The sequence below is a fragment of the Ptychodera flava genome, chromosome 1, assembly GCF_041260155.1.
Source record: "Ptychodera flava strain L36383 chromosome 1, AS_Pfla_20210202, whole genome shotgun sequence".
Classification (NCBI taxonomy): domain Eukaryota; kingdom Metazoa; phylum Hemichordata; class Enteropneusta; family Ptychoderidae; genus Ptychodera; species Ptychodera flava.
Genome location: NC_091928.1, coordinates 31,358,688 through 31,379,869, shown reverse-complemented (window position 1 = coordinate 31,379,869; position 21,182 = coordinate 31,358,688). Strand labels below are relative to the sequence as shown.

Below are 21,182 nucleotides of genomic sequence, written 5' to 3'. Positions count from 1 at the left end.
TTTCGGAAAGTATGCATGTCAAACCATTGATTCCTTTGGAGCTCAAAAATCAATATCCTTTAGTAAAATCACCCCGAGATTAAATGACAAGTGTTTGTTTTGTCCGTGGAAACTGCTTAATCGGAAGTACCATGTTGTTTGGGATTTGTCAGCAACGCAATTACTTTTCACGTTTGAATGAGAATCAGATGTGATGGAATGTTACATACTGTATAAATGATTAATTAGATTGTATGTTTTACTAAATTCAACTTAGAAAGCGTTGTACTGTTGAATGCCCATGTTGTCTGAGTTTTAGACACGCTATCCATTCCCGACGCAGTCGCTTGATTCAGAATAGATACACAACAGTACCAGCTCGACTTCCAAATTTCGACGACCATGTTTTTTAACAATCTTAAGTATTTTCTTTCAGTAATGATCGTTGGTCTCATTTTGATATCTTCTTACATATTTTTGGAGCAGAGAACCGACAAGATCATCGCATCATTTCCTAAGCAGAGGTAAGGAATGACCTTGTGCAATAGGTGGACTTCATACTTCTCATTCAACCTTTAAAACGATATTAGAAACCCTTTTTTCGATATGGTTTTATCAGTTGTCTATTCGCCATACGATATCAGTAAATGTGCCGTGTAAACCACATACAGTTTAATCCTGCAATAATCATATACCAACATGACCAAGCTTGGTTTTCACAATACTAGGGCAAGGTTTATGAACAGGACATCAAGACTAGACACTCATAGACAGTAATACTCCAAATTAGTGGTACAAACAGATAGAGACGAACAATCGATGGGCAGAGAAACAGTGCTCTCTCCAGATATTTAATTCACTTGTCCACGACTCCGAGTATTATTTTAGTTGTTTTAAGAAGGAACATGAAACCGTCTTTGCAATATCAACACCGTCAATTCTGCACGATACTTGATGTAAAATTGTTGGAAACCCTTTTTAAAATTTAATGTGTTCCATAAAGTCAACAATGGTCCTGGGAAACGATTCAAGGTCGGTAAAGATGTGTCACAGGAAATTGGATTACACAAAATCATCAACTCAGTGACTGAGTGCTACATTGCGAATTTGACCTGAAGTCCTAACATCAGTGAGAATGTGGTACCAAGTCAATTACGCAAGCTTGATGTCATTTTCGAAAACTATTTAATCAACGGATTAATACCAACAGTGCGTTGTACTCATAATACATTGCCTTGAGTTCCGCCATCGTGAGCTATTGTTCTTTGTTTATGGCAAGTACTGTGACATCAGACGTTTGTTGCAATACCACTTCTTGAATGTTGAAGCTTCGTTTTCAGGGCTGAGTTAGAAATACCTGCAGTGTTTCTCAAAATGGAAAAATTATAGAATATTATGATTTTTCCCAAAGCGATTTGATGCTGCAGCTATTCCATTAACAGTTAGCAGCTTTGATCAATAATCATATCTTGAGAGGCTGATGTGGAGCCATAACGATGAATAGTATTATGTCACATTCAGTGTCTGTTTCATGTATCCTGATGTTGTTGTATTATACCCTTGCACGTTTCAAAAGTTTGCGAAATGCCTTACCAAAATCAAGCCTTGCTTTTACACTAGCTCGACCGCACCCTTTGTCCATACAGTAAAGCGATGGCGCAACATCCCTTTTGCTGCACGACGAGATAAAGAAACGAGCCTAATTTGAACACTATTCGTTTAGGAACAGAACGCTATTTTGCACACCAATGTTAAAAATCAGCGTTACCTACAATACAAGCAACATTAATTAAATAAATGACACATTATCATACATACGCAAATGCAAAATGTTGATACGAAAGGCACGTCAAAGATTTGTTTTCCGTTTTCTTATGCTTAATTACACATTTTTCTTTTTCCAATGAAGGGCAAACTCAAAATCAACAAAAATATTAAAGGATGAGATAGCAAAATTATACCCCTGGTTGATAAGGTCAAACACTCTTCCGAACTACTTCACCAGGTCAAAGAACCGAAGGTATGGCGAGCGGAGGCTGTTAGATGAGACTTACAGCTACAAAAATTGCACCATCGCATTTGTTCACAATCAAAAGTCGGGCGGGACAACAACGACTAGCTGTTTCTCTAATGCGATTGAGGAAGTCGGTGCGATGGTTCCAAGGCTGGTTGCAAACCCGAATGCTGGACAGATATTTGGCAGCCTTCTGAATGGGAGTGATAAATACAAGCGAACAAGCTATGTGGGTGATTCCACTTTCACCGTCTGTGATTTCGTTGACAGACCCTGCGCTTACTTTACGGTGATAAGGGATCCTTTAGAACGTGCCATTTCTTCGTACAACATGTGCCTGGGCTCAAAGCAACCGCAATGTGTTATGCGAGATATCAGTAAATTGAGCGTGAAAGATTGGGCGATACACCAAGGGAGTTTTTTCTTTCGCCAACTCTTGGCAAATCCAGAATTTTTCACAAACAAGTACACCGGCCTTGTGGACAAATTACGCGGCCCGGATGATCCACCAACTGAACTCATTCCCCCGTGGTGGCGAAACAAACTAATTTTGGATCACTTTATGGACGATAACCAAAAGGGAATGGTTTTGGAATTTGTCCTGGCCAATCTAGAGTCGTGGTTTGCTGTCATTGGTTTAACAGAGGAATTCGACACAAGCTTTCATCTCTTTGAAAGAGTTTTCAAATTACCGTTTTATACACTCTGTGCTGGAAGAAAACAGAACCAACGAAATTACCATTACAGTAAAGATGACCACAATGCTAATGTGACAAAAGCGGAAATCGTCAAATCGCTGAAGACGAAAATCTCAACAGATCCGGAAGCTTTGAGGGCGCTGCATTATGATATTCAAATCTTTAAGAAGGCTAAAAGTATTTTCAGCAAGCAGAAATTAGCATATGCTAAAACATGACTTGAAAGAAACAAATTGAGACGTTTGAGGAGTGTTTTTCTCATTTTATTCTACCACTTTATCCTACTTTTATGTAGTTTTATGATATCACGTCTCTGAACACGAGCAGGTTCGATGACTTCCATTGCAGTATATTTCCTCTCATAAAGGAAACCTCAAAATCAGCGAATTCTTCTCTTTCTCCACTTTCACACTAATGATCACCTTTCTAGAACGCTATTCGAGAATAGGGATGATTGCAATTTCACTGTCATTAATCTTCAACACCTTGGGAGCCATATTCCGCTCTCATCAGCTTAATATTTGTACATTTCCAAAGTCATTGGATATGCAAGGGGCCTGCAATTCCTACACTGACTTTTTTAAAGAAACCTGTGTTTTTCCTCTTGAAAAATTTCCAATTAAGGTTACTGCAGAGAATGAAACGTCTCTACATTTCATCGCTTTTGAGCAGGTATCATGAACTGGTGATTACATATAACGTGATATAACAACTTTATGGTTGTTCAGAGCAGACAATGGGCTTTAACACTTCATACCTCGCAAACAGAACTCAGTTGGTGTCCTTTAATGGAACCCTGAGTGATTCTCTTCCTGTCAGTACAGGTGTACCGCAGGGATCTATTTTAGGGCCCCTGTTGTTCCTACTTTTTATAAATGACCTCCCTCTGGCTTCTGAAAATTCTGATATGTATATGTATGCTGATGACACAGCAGCTCAGGTGATCAGTCCCAAAATTAACGAAATTGAAACCAAGCTGAGCAGAGATATGAATCTGATCACACGCTGGTGCGATCAAAATAGCATGTGTGTTAATTCACAGAAAACTAAGGTTATTGTCATTGGTACAACGCAGAAAAAAGCCAGAACGAAAAATCACATCAATGTTATGTGTGGCAATGATCAGCTCGATTGTGTAACCCATGAAAAATTGTCGGGTGTAACCATTGACGACACCCTAAATTGGAAAAGCAAGTAAATTCAGTTTGTAGTAAGGTAGCCTTTAAATTGCTGCATCTGAAAGGTATTCGTCCCTTTTTAACTCAGAGAGCTAAGATGATATTTTACAATTGTTTTATTTTACCCCATTTTGACTATTGTTCTAACATATGGGGTCATTGTTCCAACAAACTTTTACTTCGTGTTGAAAGACTACAGAAAGCTGTCGCCAGAGTACTTTTAGACTCAGATTTTAGCACTCCTAGTCGTAATTTATTCGACGTTTTAAACTGGTTACCATTTAGAGAAAGGTTGTTTTTAATGAATCAGTCTTGATGTACAAAGTCCAAAATAATTTGGCTCCTAATTATTTGAATGTTTTTAGAAGTGTCCAGAACGTCCACAGTCGTAGTACAAGATCTGTAGATAGAAATGAATTATATATTCCAAGACACAGAACTCAAATTTTTAAGAGGAGTTTTACGTATAGCGGTGTCAAAATATGGAATAGTTTACCAGCAGATGTCAAATTTTGCTCTATTCTTCACTCTTTTAAAACGAAATGTAAGTCTCATCTTTTGGGCAAAATGTAATTTTTAAGCCATTTCTGGCGTTTTTTATATTTTGTCGTCTGTTTCTTGCTGTCTTAATGTTTTGTTTTGCCGAAGCTCCAAGCATCTTTCTTCCGTGAATCTGACTTTGTATGTGTGCTGCGTGTGAAGTGTTTGTTGTTTGAGTCGCACTCGTTTGTAGTTTTTATCGTCTATCAATATGTAAATCTAATTTTTTGACCTATAGATTTTGGATGTTGGATAGGAATAATTATTGTGCCCTTGGATGACAAAATTCTGACTCACGCATTTTATTTTTACGAGTATACTTGCTTTCCGTTGTTCCTTCTAGTATTGCAAAGGTTCTATGTTCAGAACAGGCATATCACTAAGCGTTCTTGGATGAGGAAAGTCAGAATATATTTTGCCTTTACATGTTCTTCTATACGTTCATCTTTAACCGCAATGCATGATTGTGTATACTCAATCCTTTAATAAAATATATAATTTAATAAAAAAAGTCACCAAGTGAATTGAAATACAGTTATTTGTATGTGACCTTGCCTGCGAGTTGGGAATGGAGAACTTGCTTACGACGCTATCGGTCGTTCAGTTTTCGTGTGAATATTAGTTTGAATACGACTGAAATGTTGAGACTTACTGAGACCTGAATATTTTCTCAATCACATACACAGCTTCTCTCCCTCCCATTAGACTGGGAGAAGAAACTTTACGATGTAGTGCTAGACAGCACAAGCCATGATTTTCATGAATACACCAGAGGCTTTCTTGAATTCTTCAGGCCATTTTGCTTTCTCCAGCATTGATATCAAAGTAACTTTTTGCGCCATCATCATATCTACCCCTTTAGGAAAGAAAAGGTGGGTATGCCGTTAAATTCTTCATACTTTGTCAAACCATGGCGGTAGTAGGTTTCATACTACCTCCAGGCTGCTCCTATATTTAGGGACTATGATTAGGGTCTGTGCTATGGAGTAATTCACAGGAAGAAAGACTACCCAGCAAGACACCCTAACTTGGTGATACAATTACGAAGTTCTACGTCATCAAATAATAGCATGCACAATGGAAGGCCGCTATATGGCACTACATATACAATAGGGTGAAAATGGCGAAACACACTTATGTTTGGAAAAAGAGTGTTTCCAAAGAAGTGACTCATATATTTTTGTGTTTTTGCAAGGCATTATTTACTTAGAACATTTTTCAAAAGTTAGAAACGGCAAATGGGTTTCCTTTAATAATAAAACAAAGAGAATTAAGGTAGTATTCATGTCGGAAGTGAATGACTTAAACTTTTCTTACCGAATCAAGAATATAAATCAGGGGATTGGCCATTAGTGTCACATGTTATCATCAACGGGGGAAAATCTAGCAGGAAGTTTCTGCTCAAGTTTGTGCATGATTCTGTTCGGGTGCACGGCATTTTGCAAAGAGTCATCTTTCGAATTATATGGCGACATTTTAATCTGCTGGATTGTTATCATTGACCAACTGCGATTTTAAAATTGATTGTCCACGACACTTGTGAGTCCAAATCGCACAAAGATTCAATCGATGGAAAATGTGCATTTCCGGCTCAGCTGCCTCGAATTCGTAAGTTTAATTAATCATTTTATTAAGTAAGGCAAACAGTTGTGAATTTTGATAATCATTCCATTATGCCGTCCTGTAATATAAATGCACTTTCATTCGACCTCTTTTCCGTGGGTCTTAGTACTCATCGACTACAACACGACCCATTGACATCGGACACTACCGCTTGAAATTCGGATAAATGTCATTGTTGCATGCGTGGCTGTTGTTACGGCTTGTTTTGTGAGTATAAATTAGTGTGACTTTTAGTATTCATTGCAACACCAGCAGGTATTATTTTCATCGTTCTCCTGAAAAATCAGACAAATATTTATTTTTGCATATTAATGAAAGAAAAATGACCATATTTACAAAGAGCATTGAATTCGTATTACATCAAGTCTTTAGACAATGTCTCAGAAGAATCTCGCGACGTTATGACTGGGACTGATTTGCTTAAATAATCAAAGCTTTTGTGTTGAATTTATTAGATTACAAATTTAAACGGCACATGTACATGACGACTGCTTGAAAATTAAGGAAGTAAAACTATCAAGAATGGTACCAGTATGAAATATTTTGATATAACCATGTTGTATTATCACTGTTGACATACTTGACACACGTAGACTATTGGATGATGAGACTTAAGAAGATTTCCGGTTAACGGTTAACAATCTCTACAGTTGTATTTCAAAATATCCAGGCGTTCCTGAAAATTAGGATTTTGTACATGATTTAGATGTAGAAGCCGTTTCTTGGAAGGGGTGTTTCTTGGTTCGTAATAAAGTGTAACTGTCAAGTATGCTTTTTGCATCGTCAAAGGACATTGAACACCTTTCAAACCAACCAAACCGTAGAATTGTGAGCGAGATTGCTACGAAAAGCGTAGGGGGTATAAAATCGAACGATGGGGGATGGCTGGCTATGTATTTGGTCACACAGATGAACCGTGTAAATAGATCATTTCACCCACAGTTAACAGTAAACTGTATTGAAAATACGGTCTGTAGAACAATATAATTGTGAAGGAAGATGAACTGAAAGTTTTATGACCCTACCTTTCATTGGAAAATAACTAGACGATCGTTTCACTTTGCCAACGAAAGAACATGTACTGATTTGTCAGAATTACGGCAACAATCATTATTGTTACAAAAAATTTAGGCTCCTTTCATGTACCGAGGAAATAATCAATCAATCTACGATGGACTGACCCTTTGTTGCATAGCGCAGATATCCCAAATGGCAACAAATATTGTTTCCTAATAGGTTGCAACGGTGTACCTCATTTGCGCATGCTTGCTCACGCAGTCTAATAGGCACCTCAAACAACACCCGGTCTTGAACTTGCCAGCTCAATCGGAACATTTGACTTTTCCACATTATACACCACAATTCCCCACGATAAACTTAAAACAAGGATGTCATCTCTTGTTAAACAAGCTTTCCTGCGTAAAAATTGCAGAAGAAGGTACCAATACATTAGCATCAAACATAGGTCAGGTTATTTCAGTAACACCATGGATGCCCAGCACAAATACACAGATGAAGAAATTATCAAAATGCTTAAGGTTCCAAGACAAGAAATGTGACCTCTTTAATCTAACAATTCTCTAACGGTTAATCAACTCAGAACCCCCATAAAGTATACATTTTCTGAAAGCCTACATATCTGGGAACATTTTGGTAGCCACAGTGTCACCATTGCTTACATAACTATCACGTGACAAGATAATTTGCATAACCTTTCAAAAGTTGGTTTTCCCTATGTTTTGTCTCAATACTTCAAAATATCTGACTCAAACTTGCTGGAATGCAAGCTGTCACAATGCTCTTTCAAAGTGTGTCTCAGATTTTTTATATCTTGCTTAGTTTTTTTGGAGCACAATTTTAAAGAAATCAGCTATGGTAAAATTCACTGCTCAGGAAGTTTTTCTGGCATAAAAACTGTTTAAGAAGGTTTAAAAAAATTCTGAGACACACTTTTGAAGACCGGTAGGATAGCTTGCACTCACATGAATTTCAGCTACATATCTCAAAGCATTGAAACAAAACATAGGGAAAACCGATTTTTGAAAGGTTATGCAAATTACCTGTCACGTGATAGTTATGTAAACAATGGTGAAACTATGGTAACCAAAATGGTCCCCTATATTTAGGCTTTCCGAAAATATACAATTTACGGGGGCCCTGAGCTTATTAAACACTAGAGAATTGTTAGTTTAAAATGGTCAATTTCTTGTCTTGGAACCTTAATTTCTTAATCGACAACATATTTGTTAAGTTTGGCGGTATGACATTTCAACAATCTATCGGCATACCAATGGGTACAAATTGTGCACCCCTTCTTGCAGACTTATTTCTGTATTCATATGAAGCAGAGTTCCTACAATCTCTCTACAAAGCAGGGTCTAAAAAACTTGCAAGGCGTTTTAACAACACGCACAGATATATCGATGATCTGATTAGTCTAGACAATCCAGACATATCAAATTACTTACATCATATTTACCCTGGTGAGTTGGAAATCAAAGAAACAACAGAGGGTAGGAACTCAGCTTCATATCTTGATCTGTTCCTACAAGTGGGTACTAATGGGCTACACACTAAGCTGTATGACAAAAGGGATGATTTCAATTTTGAAATCATAAATTATCCCCATTTGTCAAGTAATATTCCGTCTGCACCTGCTTATGGTGTGTACGTGTCTCAACGTCTCAGGTATTGTAGGGCTTGTGATTCCTACACTGATTTTCAACTGAGACACAGCTCATTGGCATCAAAATTACTGAGACAAGGATACACAACAAAAAGACTCGTTAGGACTTTCAAAAAGTTCTACGGTCGATATGACGACATTGTGGCCAAATATGACACCTCGGTCACTCAAATGATTAACGACAGTATTCCCGGCTTTGACTTATTACAGTGATTCATATCCTGTATCTTTTCATACAATATTTAGACAATTTTTGGACCAATCCTGACGGGTGTAGCATGCTAGCAGGGTACGCTTACCCATTCCGGACACCTGGTACTACCACTAACTATCAGTGGTTCAGGATGGTCCTACTTAGATTTGTAAATCACAAATGTTCCATGCTGGTAATGTATTGCCTTGAATGAAAATGATTATTGGACCAGTTTAATGTCATATTGCCAGTGTATACTAGTAATCAGTAATCCGAAATGTAATTTTATGACAGACAATTCAAAAGAACTATATAGAACTAGGCCGGGAAGAATAATTAAATTGTTCCTCGAAATCGACGCTTCTACTTTAGCCAATTTGGATTTTTTTCGAAATTGCGGCAAAAACAGTACACCTCCATTGCAATTATTTTAGTACTGTCGGTGATAGCACCCTTTAGTCTCAACTTTTCATGTCCTTCTTTAGGAAGTTAAAAAGACAATACTGCATTGTTTAACTTTTAGGGAATTTTTTGTTGTATTCATAGTTTTTTTTGTTTTCTTCTTGAAGCATGTCGATGTTCTAAGAATTTGTTCCGTCGACACTGCTTGTGTATGTAGTGCCTCTAATATTGTGGAAAGATTGTAAAATCTACAGTCCAAGTCATCAGTGACAATGTAGCTATGGGATAATTTGCGGGTTGATAGTTAAAAAAATCATACTGAAGAAATCGCTCGCCGCCTCTGTAGCTTTTTTTTTAAAAATCCGACGTACAATACTCTCTTTTCTCTTGCCTAATACATAATTAAACAGAAATCCGAACACCTGGATAAATTAAAGTTTAATTTGGTGCAAAACTGCATTCAGAAAATTGCTAGATTTGACAAGATTTTAATATGCTTTGCTTTGCTTGGATGATAGCAAAGTCGTTAAAAATGACAAGTATTCCTCAATTGTTGCTTGTCGCCTGTCTAATGAACTACCAACCCCTTTCGGAAGGATGCTGTACAGCGCCGCCCCGTGGTGTATTCTTGTATTGCAGGATATTCCTTACGATGATGTGCTGTAAAAAAGATATATAAACTAACTCACATTCTTTATGGGAACTTTAACATTGTGGCCCAGGTGAATTTTTATCCCAAATCATGTAGGGTGGAAAAACGCTAATGTGCTGGTCCTAGATCAGCTAGCCTGGTTTCATGCTGCAATAAGGGACCCTTTACTACGGGCATTGACATAGTTTTGAATACACATGCGATGGTGTGACGTGCCCATTGCCCTTGGGTCAGGGGTCATCCATGAGAGAGAGAGAGAGAGAGAGAGAGAGAGAGAGAGAGAGAGAGAGAGAGAGAGAGAGAGAAACATTATATTTATGCCGAGAGCAAGATTTCCTCATTTCTCTGATTACCGCATAGAGCGCAAAAGTTAGAGTCATAACTCAGTTACTGGTCTCTTCAATCAATCAATCAATATATATTATATATATATATATATATATATATATATATATATATATATATATATATATATATATATATATATATATATATATATATATATATATTCCCCATAGACGCCCATGTATAATGAACTGAAATTTAGGGTTAATTAAAGCTATTTTTGATTACTAGAAAATCACAACTTTGTATTAAATTTAATAAACCTCCATGCACACAGATGCTCATTCAATAATCCCTTTCTTATATTTAGCACACTCATTGAAATTAGCTACGCCTGTCGACAAACGTCATATGTGTCCATACAATTATTTTACATATATGATGTGGAGCTAGTTAGCTGAATTATGCCGAGAGCCGGAATTCCTCATTTGTCTGATTACGGCATGGAGCGCGAAAGTCAGAGTCATCACTCAGTTACTGGTCTCTTCAATCAATCCTGAAGTATATATATATATATCTATATCTCTCTATATATATATCTATATCTATCTATATATCTATCTATCTATCTATCTATCTATCTATCTATCTATCTATCTATCTATCTATCTATCTATCTATCTATATATATATATATATATATATATATATATATATATATATATATATATATATATATATATATAATATATATATATATATATATATATATATATCGGTGGCTTGGTGTCAATTCAGGCAATGTATAGTGCTCGATGCGTTTCCGCAGGGCATAGGTATTGCTAGACGTGGAACTTGTGATTACTCTACAGACTGTTTCATGCGCTTGGCAATCGTCAGGAGTGATGTTGGCGGGCTCGTTGCTACCTATATATAGGGTCAGGTGTTCTGGCGCGTTCAAGTGTTAATGAGAAGGAATTTGCTTCTGTGTCTATATTTCTAAAGAACTTCTTCGAGAAAATTTGTGGTCTTGATGTTTACTTGTATGGTGATGCGTAGGTTAAATGAATGGAACATTGAAATGATTTGTGGCCTCGACGTAACACTCAACCTGCAAAATGGAACATTCCAACCTTACAGCAAAGCAAATAACCAGCTGCTTTACGTTGATAAAAGATCCAACCATCCACCATGCACCACCCATCCTAAAGCAAATTCCAATCTCCGTCAACAAGAGAATATCAACCATATCGGACTGCGAAGCCACATTCAAAAAGGCCGCCCCTGAATACGAAACAGCACTCAAGAGAAGCGGCCATCAGCACAACATGAAATTTAATCAACCACCGACCAGCAGCGCCCCAAAAGATCACGAAGCAGGCAGATAATCTGGTATAACCCACCATTCAACAAAGCAGTAAAAACGAACATTGGCAGAAGATTCCTGAACCTCATTAAATTATACTTCCCGCAAGGACATCCATTACACAAGACATTCAATAAAAACAATGTGAAAGTCAGCTACAGCTGTACAAGAAATATGGGCAGTATCATCAGAGCCCATAACAACCACCTCCTACACATCGACAACAAACCAACCAAGCCATGTAACTGCCGCAAAAAAGAAGATTGCCCATTGTCCGGAAACTGTCTCACGCCCTCAGTAGTATACAAAGCCACCGTAAATACAAGCAATGATACAAAGCACTATATCGGACTCACGGACTCAGCTTTCAAAACAAGATATACATATCACAAATATACTTTCAAAACATCAAAACACAGGAACAGCACGGAACTCTCAAAATACATATGGACCCTCAAGGACAGCAACACAAAATACAACGTCACATGGTCTATCATTGACAGAGCCCAGCCTTACTCAACCAAGACAAAACGCTGTAACCTCTGCATCACGGAGAAATTTCACATTATCAACTCAGACAAGTCAACACTGCTAAACAAACGTACAGAATTTCTTTCGAAATGTAGACACAGAAGCAAATTCCTTCTCATTAACACTTGAACGCGCCAGAACAACCGCCTCGTTTGCATATACACCTGACCCTATATATAGGTAGCAACGAGCCCGCCAACATCACTCCTGACGATTGCCAAGCGCATGAAACAGTCTGTAGAGTAATCACAAGTTCCACGTCTAGCAATACCTATGCCCTGCGGCAACGAATCGAGCACTATACATTGCCGATTGGACACCAAGACACTGTACTATATATATATATATATATATATATATATCTATCTATCAGATTGCATTAGATAGATTACATAACATATGAAATAATATATCCAAGAATGCCTTGTCATTTACAAGATAGCATAGACTCATCTTTCCGATTCCAGTCATCATAATTCACGGACGTCTTTAAGATTTCAAGTTGTTTTTCGAGGATTGCGCCTTGTTTTAACAACTAAAGAGTAAGGGGTTTTGAGCACGCATGCAATATTTCTTGTAAAGAAATATTTCTTGTGTATGCTTATAGAGAATTCAGTGGCGCTATTATCAATGTTGTATCAGGATTTAAGTTTGTAGTTCCTTAATAAATCTCATCGGAAGTTTATTTCACAGAAATAAGAAAAAATGAATTTATCCGCCTTCGGCCACGGCAGCACACTTACTCAATAGCTGGCATGCTTATACATCATATTATTATAGCGGATGCACCACTCGCTGGATTGAAATATTCAGCAAAAAATTCATCAGAAAATACTGGGAGAGTGATATCTTTGTAACTAGACAAAATCGTCAGAAAAAAGCGATTTTTTGCCTCCTAAAAATTTCTTGCACTTTTTTATATATCTGAATATCGAAATGAAGCGCCTTCATCACAGCTGCGTCAGACGACAATTGATGCCTAAGTTTATCTACTATTATGTCTTTTGTTGCATTTGGATCATTTTCCCGCATACCACAATCGTAAAACCTTTCGTTTTCCTTTCTGCCGTAACATAGCTTGTAAAATGGGAGCTTGAAAACGCGTTCGAAGAGTCGAAAGTTTGTGTCGTATTCATTTGTCAAGCCGATGACAGCGAACCAAGATTCAAGATTTAACAAGACGTAATCTAGAACCATATTCTTTTGGTTGTCGTCCATTAGATAGTCTAAAATCAGTTTGTTTCGCCACCACGGATAAATAAGTTCAGTTGGCGGGTCGTCAGGTCCGCGAAGTTTGTGAACCAGGGCTGTGTACTTATCCGTGAAAAATGCGGGATTGGCAACAAGCTGTCGGAAGAAAATGCTCCCTTGGTGAATAGCCCATTCGTTTACTGTCATGTGTTTTATGTCTCGCATGACGCATTGCGGCTGCTTTTCGCCCCTGCACATGTTGTATGAGGATATGGCACGTTCTATGGGCTCCCTCACAACAGTGAAATATGCGCAAGGCCTCGCTGTGAAATCGCAAACGGCGAAAGTGGAATCTCCATGGTAGCTACTTCCAAGATAGTCATCGACGCCGTTCATAATGTTGCTAAAAAACAGGTTGGCGTTTATATTGGATATAGACCTTGGACGCCTCTCTCCTACATCCTTCATGGAATCGAACAGGCAGGTCTTCGTTGTTGTCCCACCAGATTTCTGATTATGGACGAACACTATTGTACAGTTTTTATACCCGTAGGTCTGATCCAATGGCCACAGTTTGCCAACCTCTGGATTCATTTCCCTGGTGAAGTAGTTCGCAAGACAGTTTCTTCTAATTAGCCAAGGATAGAGCTTTGTAACCTCATCCTTTAATTTATTTGTTATTTCCTTTCCTCTGTAAAAAGAGAAAGGGAAAAAGTTGATAAACGTCATCTCTCTCTCTCTCTCTCTCTCTCTCTCTCTCTCTCTCTCTCTCTCTCTCTCTGTAATAGTGGCATGGGAAAAATGGGTAGTTAAGGTCTCTTAGGCCATGTCGTACATCAAGCCAAATAAACCTATTTCTCGTGTTACAGTAAACACAAACATAATATTCCAATACAAAACATCGAATTGTCGGAAAAAGAGTTCAAATATGGAAATTCAGTTGATGATGAAGTAGATTATGTAAATTGACAGATGTCCTGTTTCTTACCTGTCCTTTGCAAATAACGGAAATATGGTCTCGATTTTCCGGATAAATAATATCTGAGATGAAACTAGAATGACACAAGCGATCGTATATATCTTCTTCATGTCGTTGAAAGCCATTGGCATGAAAAAACTTTGCAGGGCTTTTTCACTGTGCTTATCACAATTTTGTACTCGGCATACCTTCAAAATAGACCATGCAAAATAACCTTCAGTTTCTGCAACAATGAATTTTATTCTGAGATTTCAACTCTCTCGTTGCTGTGCGTTGCAGCTGTTCCCATGTTTTCAAGCATGGTTTAATTAAACGATTCGAAACTGGGCGTCAGTTCATTTTACCTCTTTGCTGGTTATCATACACAGCGAATATTAATGTCTTTCATTGACATAATCGCCAACGCTTTGATATGAACAGCTTGTTGCCAGAACAAGGTCTTTTTGCTTCTGAATCAGTCGTGAGATAGATAGCCTTCGGTTGGGTAAATTAGGCGTTTTACCCGAAACAATATGTTTTTGTTGAATTAGATATCAAGAAAATTAAGTAGTGGTCATTATTATTTTGTAATCGAAGCAATTTATACATACATACATACATACATACATACATACATACATACATACATACATACATATATATATACATATATACATATATATATATATATATATATATATATATATATATATATATATATATATTAAGTTACTGGCTGAAAACTTTTGTATTTACGAATCACATACGATGCTTAAAAATATTTGTCTTCACTGAAATGCCAACTCACATAAACTCACAGTAAATGTCTGTGCTTGCCGTCCCCCTAACTACACAATGTTTATAATTTTGACAGAAATTAAAAACCGCAACGTGTCGATGGAAGAGGATTGGTCTATAGCAACGCTTCCTATCTGCCATGAATCGTCCAGTCACCCATGACTGACCTGTTTTAGCGTCCAGGATGCACACGTTTTACCGTGATTTGTTGCTAAGCAGTAGCAATGTTGCAGAAATGTTCATACTGTGATTCAATTCTGGCAAATTTCTAATGAAATCGTTTTGCATAAAGAACAATTGAATGGACTGCTTGCTTTGCGAATGCCTGCCAACGTCAGATTACGATGATGATTGTTGACACACCAAAATGATGGATTAATGTTTCAATACTAGTGCCTAGAAATATTCATGATCGGCACTAACATCGACCATACCCCTTTGTGCAATTTCTATGTTGTCTTCCGTTTGGCAGTTTTGTTTATCAAATCAATATCATAGATGACGTCTTGATAATGATCGTGCGAACCGGCAATACTGCTATTCTCAATTTTCTAAATCCCTGTTGTCTCTCCACTAAGTCGATTCAGTCACGTTCCCTAAAATTTAGTTATTTCCAATGTTGTAATGAAATACTTGCTGATTAAAGGATACATCCTTCCGTTTAACAATATGGATCAATACACTATTTTGGTTGTTTAAATGGTTCGACATTTTTCATGGTCAGCACTATTGAAATTTTTTGATATTGAATGGTGATGAAGTTGTCTGAGATACTTGCGAATATTTGGGGGATTTCCAGAGCTGCTAATGAAGAGAAGGATGGATGGCGTATATATACTGACAGCAAGCGCAGTGATTGTCGGGTTTGATCTTTTTTCCTTTTGATTCGAACCATATCTTCTTACCATCTCTGAAAATGTGGTGAAATGACAGAGCTAAGATACACAACGTCAATATTCCATATTGATACAGCACACGGATGGTACAGCCGTAGGCGAATATGACTATTGTCGGTCGTTCAATAGCAGAAGGTTAATGGCGTCAAATGTGGTTATCATAGAGACCAGGAATATGTCTATGGTAAAATCTGCAGTAAAGAACTTTGCTTAAATAAGTAAGAAAGCTTCCGTCTGTGAGCAGGGGCAACAAACAACACTGTCCTTGCAAAAAAAACCAGTTAAGAAGTTGGCGGGCGGGCAGTTTTTTTTTCCTTTTAAGTGGGTAAGGAACTCTATAGCTAAGTTGACAACTTGAAAAGGCTAAACGGGAGGGCAGGGAGTGTAATTGAGTTGGGGTTTTTTGCCGGTGGATAGGGAAATTCATGAGGCCAAGAGATGGCTGTTGACATTTTTGACAGAAGTGGAAAGAGGGCAGTTTTTTTGTTTGGGAGAGTGAAAACAGGGAGATTTCCTGACGGGGATGAGGGGAGGGAAACCTGTATAACAGAAAAAATTCCCACTTGTAGCGGAAGAGAGCTTAGGAATAATTATTATTTTCCCTTCAAATGTTTATGGTATTCATTATACGTTAGTATGCTATATTTGCGAGTAAAATGATTAGAACTTCAGAACTACAAATTTGCTTGTGGCTGCCACTGTCTGAAGCGCTACAATATTGATTATTTATTTAGTCATTAATTTACATTACATTGTGCATAAATTCGGGATTCATGATCAGTGAATAACTGTTATGATACGTTATCGTTATATCTATTTTAAGGTGGAGCTGCACGTTGCCAACATAGTTTTGTCAAACGATTATTTCTCATCTAAGATGACAAGGAAACCCCTCATACTATATATTTGGAAAAGGCAGAAAATCTAAAGTTTAGTATATTAGCAATAGTTTACTCAAAGGATGAAGAGGGGGCATATATTTGGGTAAAAAAATGTCAACTTTAATGTTATTAATGCTAAAATGAATTTAAGTTGATAACATGATACTATTTTCTGAATTAATTTGTGCTTGAAAGAATAGTATATGTAAAAAACGACTATTTTATTTTGCATTATCTATTCTCATTCGTAAATGGCATGGAATGAAAGACTGACACTCAAAAAAGTAATTAGAACATGATTATCAACATTAAAATGCCTCTTATTCCAAATATAAGAACTTTATTGCCAAACAAAAAGTCGTTTTGTTACATTTAAAGAACATAATGTGAAAATTTCTGGAAATTGACCCAGCCAGCGTGGAGTTAAATGCTGGAAATTTAGACATTTGGAGGCAAGAGAAATAAGTAATTTTGGTGATTTGAATACATTTGCATAAATTAACACTTCTTGATCACGCAACCTACGACTGCTTGACAAGCTAAAAGGTTAACCCAACCGAAATTTTAATCTAGGGTTAACAAATTAATTAAAATTGAATCAATATTTGCAACAAAGTGATTTTGAGCCAAGTGCGCTGTGTTTGGTGCTACGCCCCCAAAAACGATTCAACTGTAATCAGAACACACAGTATCTTTACATTGACATGTATACGGTGAAATAGCTAACGTCTGATAGGTTTAGGTCATTGAATACTTTGTCAACATCGACGAATATTTTAAAATGTTGAAGCAACATCTCATCTTCCATGTACGAATGTAAACGGACGATATCATTACGAAAAGCACATTACAAATATAAGCGGACCTAAAATACTTTCTACTAGTCCAATTAAAAGTCAATAATAAATGTCAGGGGATCACCGTGCAAAATTTGGTACTAGAGAAACAAGCTTAGGTTTCCAAATGTTTACCGACACTTGAAGTTCAAAATGGCCGCTATACCTGTGTTGACTGTATGCGAAAAATAAATTTTTCTGTTCACAAATATAAGTTGCCGAAAATTCCAGTAACTTCACGGGCTTCTACACGTTGTAGAATTAATTCGTATTGTAAATTATGACTCTGCTCAGTTGTTCCCGAGGCGTACTCTACATTAACATTGATACGTATAGAATGAGAGGATGTTCAACACTCAATAGGTAAATGTCGTTTATTCATCGCCTATTGTATATCGTCTACTGCTTTACAACTATCAAGTAACGCATAAACATGTGAATACATAATGTAAATTGACTATTCTATACGGAAGGTTCAAAATATCATTATGACAAATGTAAATAAAAAGGACATTGATACGGTGATTTCAATCGGGTTCGAACTCACAACGTACAATCACCTTTAGTATAGCATAGCCCTCTGGAATCCCAATTAAACAGGTCTCGGAGCAATGCCATCCATATAGCGAACAGTTTGCAGACATGCTATACAAGTGCAGAATAATAATATTTTGTTATTTTCTTCAAAGTACCCCATAGTTTACAACGTCAAAAGCCTTCAAAAGGTCAATTTAGACAAGGCTGTCTTCAGCGTTGCGTATATGGTCAATTGAATTAAAACTCCTTCACAAGAATATATAATTCTTAAAGCAGACTGGTTATGTATTTGGAAATAATTTAGGATACCTTACCATGCAGAGAGCACTGTCTGAACATGTTACGTAACTATTTGTGAATGAACTGGTAAGTAAGAGATAAGACGGAAATTCAAAAGATCATTGCCACTTCCTGAACCTTTGCACAAACTGAAGGAACAACTCACTGGCACAAGAAAAAGCGTTCGGAAAACAAAGGGGATGTGAACTCTCCCCTAAAATGACTTTAGTATTTTTCTTAAAGTTGTTCCTCACTCAACGCTAATGCTTGCTTTCTGAATATATCCTTAGCTTTCTTATATATTTGAATATCGAAATAGAGCGCCCTCATAACATCTGGATCTGATGATAGTTTTGTCTTCAGCGATCCGACGATTTCATCTTTTGTCATTTTGAAATCCTGGCGCTCATCTTCGTAGTGGTACTGTTTTTGATTCTTTTGTCTTCCAGCACACAGTGTGTAGAATGGTAGTTTGAAGACCTGTTGAAACAAATGAAAGCTTGTGTCGTATTCACTTGTTAAACCAATCACAGCAAACCATTTCTCCAGATTGTCCAAGACAAATGCCAAAACCATTTCTTTTTGATGATCATCCATCAAGTGATCCAAAATTAATTTGTTTCGCCACCACGGTGCAATCAGTTTTGATGGCGGGTCTCCTTGTCCGCGTAATTTGTCAACAATTTCGTCACTGTATTTATCAGTAAAAAATTCCGGATTTGCTAACAGTTGTCGAAAGAAAAAGCTGCCTTGGTGAACTGCCCAATCGTTCAAAGTCATTTGACTGATATTTCGCATGACGCACTGCGTCTGGTCTGATGTTCTGCAAAAGTTGTACGACGAAATAACACGTTCTAAAGGGTCCCTTATTACAGTGAAGTAAGCGCAGGGTCCAGATATGAAATCGCAAATAGAGAATGTGTGATCTCCCATATAGGTTGATCTGACGTACTCTTCTCTGCCATTTAAATAGCTAATAAATAATTGAGCAGCGTTCTGAGCATAAATCAGTTTTGGTTTCTTTCTACCGACTTCATGCATCGACTCAACGAAACACATTTTTGTTGTGGTTCCACCCGACTTCAGAATGTGAAGGAACACGATTGTACAGTTTGCGTATCTATAGGTCTCATCCAATGGCCAGTGTTCACCAACGGCTTGGTTCGTTGTCCTGGTGAAGTAGTTCGGCAGACAGTTCGGTCTGATAAGCCAAGGATAAAGCTTTGTTACTTCATCCTGTACTCTGTTTAAATTTGCTGCGTGTTTTACGCTGAGGAAAAATAAAACTTATTATTAGACATACCACACGACAGTGTTTGATCTCCTTCCGAAGAATCTTCAACTTAAGATGGATTTTTAACGAGCCTTTTATAATTTCAAAATGGGATCACTATAGCAATATTATGTGTGTGTTTATACATTTCAAAAGGTATGATTGACAAAATGTGAGGGACACAAAAAAAATTAAGAATAGTTACGTTTCATCTGGAAGTTCACGTCTTGTAATAATTGTCAATGAATTTGTGCATGGTTGTACATGTGGCTTATACTGTACAGGAGGAACACAAGTTCTTTGTCAATATGACGGGGAGAGATGTCATGGGAAAAGACTTAATTAATATATATTTCGCGGAAGTTTTCGATGGTTTAACTACGGAGGGATTTCACTTTGCTGAATACGAAGTTTCAGAAAACGGAAACGGAAATTACTTAAACACACTTCGCATACACGGATTGGCTACCCCTAACAGAGTTGCAATAAATGGTTCAATTGGTCAGTTGGAAGGATAAAATGATATCTTGCAACATATAAAACATATTTTATTTGTAGGACGCTGATTACCATGCGTGTTTTTTCCGTAGTTAAATGACTACATGTTTGACAGAAAATAATGGATGTGAGGTCTGGAGGAATCTATCCGTCTCCGGGTTTATCATTCCTAAGTATCTCTTCTTGTCTCTCCCTGCCCTGTTTTGTCTCCCCGTCTTTCCATGAAGACATGTTTCCGTATATGATTACTGTGGCAATGGCTTACACAGGACTAAACTCGACTGGTCAAAGAACGGCTCAGTAGACAAACCGCAATTTTAGTAATTTCATAATTCATAAATGCGTAGCCTGAAATCATAAATGCCAACTCAGAAAATAAATGGCGGTTACATAAAGAGCTTACTTTCACAAAGACAGTCTGTTGCATTTTAGGACAAGTCAAAAAACGCACTGGGCTGGTCCTTACCTGTGCTCACGAAATAACAAGATAGTCTTTTCAGCTTTCGAATGAAAATATAAGTAAGAGGATGCCGCAATGATAGTAAGAATCACTGTTGTTAGGAAATACCTAGACGTAAGGCTGTGGAAAAACATTTCTCTCTTCGGGTGAGTGCGAGCTGCCATGTGGTTGCGAAACAAATCTTTCTCGTTCGATACACCAACTGAGTTCCGATGACCCGTTGGTCAATACAATTGAGGAATGTTTTAGAAAGGTTAGAAATGTCACGTTGACAAAGGCTGATACCTTTTCCTCATTGGCCCAAGCTTCATAACTCATGTTCATTAAACCCGAAAAACATTGTTCAGTCCAATAAAGTGAGTGAAAAATTAATGTACTCGTGTGGAACTTTGGTATGTTTTGAAATAGTTTTGAAAAGACGGTAAATT

The 21,182-nt window shown here is 37.3% G+C and overlaps 2 protein-coding genes across 2 annotated transcripts; one reads left to right on the top strand and one right to left on the bottom strand.

The window, feature by feature from the left end:
* The first annotated feature begins 268 nt into the window (after positions 1-268).
* Positions 269-3,396, top strand: LOC139135236 (uncharacterized). Its single transcript, XM_070702527.1, has 2 exons — positions 269-503; positions 1,889-3,396. The coding sequence occupies exons 1-2, from the start codon at positions 382-384 to the stop codon at positions 2,907-2,909; spliced, it is 1,143 nt and encodes a 380-aa protein (XP_070558628.1). The 5' UTR covers positions 269-381; the 3' UTR covers positions 2,910-3,396.
* Positions 3,397-18,064: 14,668 nt separating this feature from the next.
* LOC139137400 (uncharacterized) lies at positions 18,065-20,951 on the bottom strand. Its single transcript, XM_070705506.1, has 2 exons — positions 20,761-20,951; positions 18,065-19,793 (listed from the first exon to the last, which is right to left on the bottom strand). Exons 1-2 carry the CDS (start codon positions 20,916-20,918, stop codon positions 18,761-18,763), a joined length of 1,191 nt encoding a protein of 396 aa, XP_070561607.1. The 5' UTR covers positions 20,919-20,951; the 3' UTR covers positions 18,065-18,760.
* Positions 20,952-21,182: the final 231 nt, after the last annotated feature.

What these genes read in the sequence shown, in the direction of transcription:
- LOC139135236 (XM_070702527.1), top strand. Translation starts at nt 382, where the DNA reads ATGTTTTTTAACAATCTTAAGTATTTTCTTTCAGTAATGATCGTTGGT. An exon ending in GCATCATTTCCTAAGCAGAG is followed by an intron (nt 504 to 1,888) that starts GTAAGGAATGAC and finishes TTTCCAATGAAG; the next exon opens with GGCAAACTCAAAATCAACAA.
- LOC139137400 (XM_070705506.1), bottom strand. Translation starts at nt 20,918, where the DNA reads ATGGCAGCTCGCACTCACCCGAAGAGAGAAATGTTTTTCCACAGCCTT. An exon ending in TTGTTATTTCGTGAGCACAG is followed by an intron (nt 19,794 to 20,760) that starts GTAAGGACCAGC and finishes ATTTTTCCTCAG; the next exon opens with CGTAAAACACGCAGCAAATT.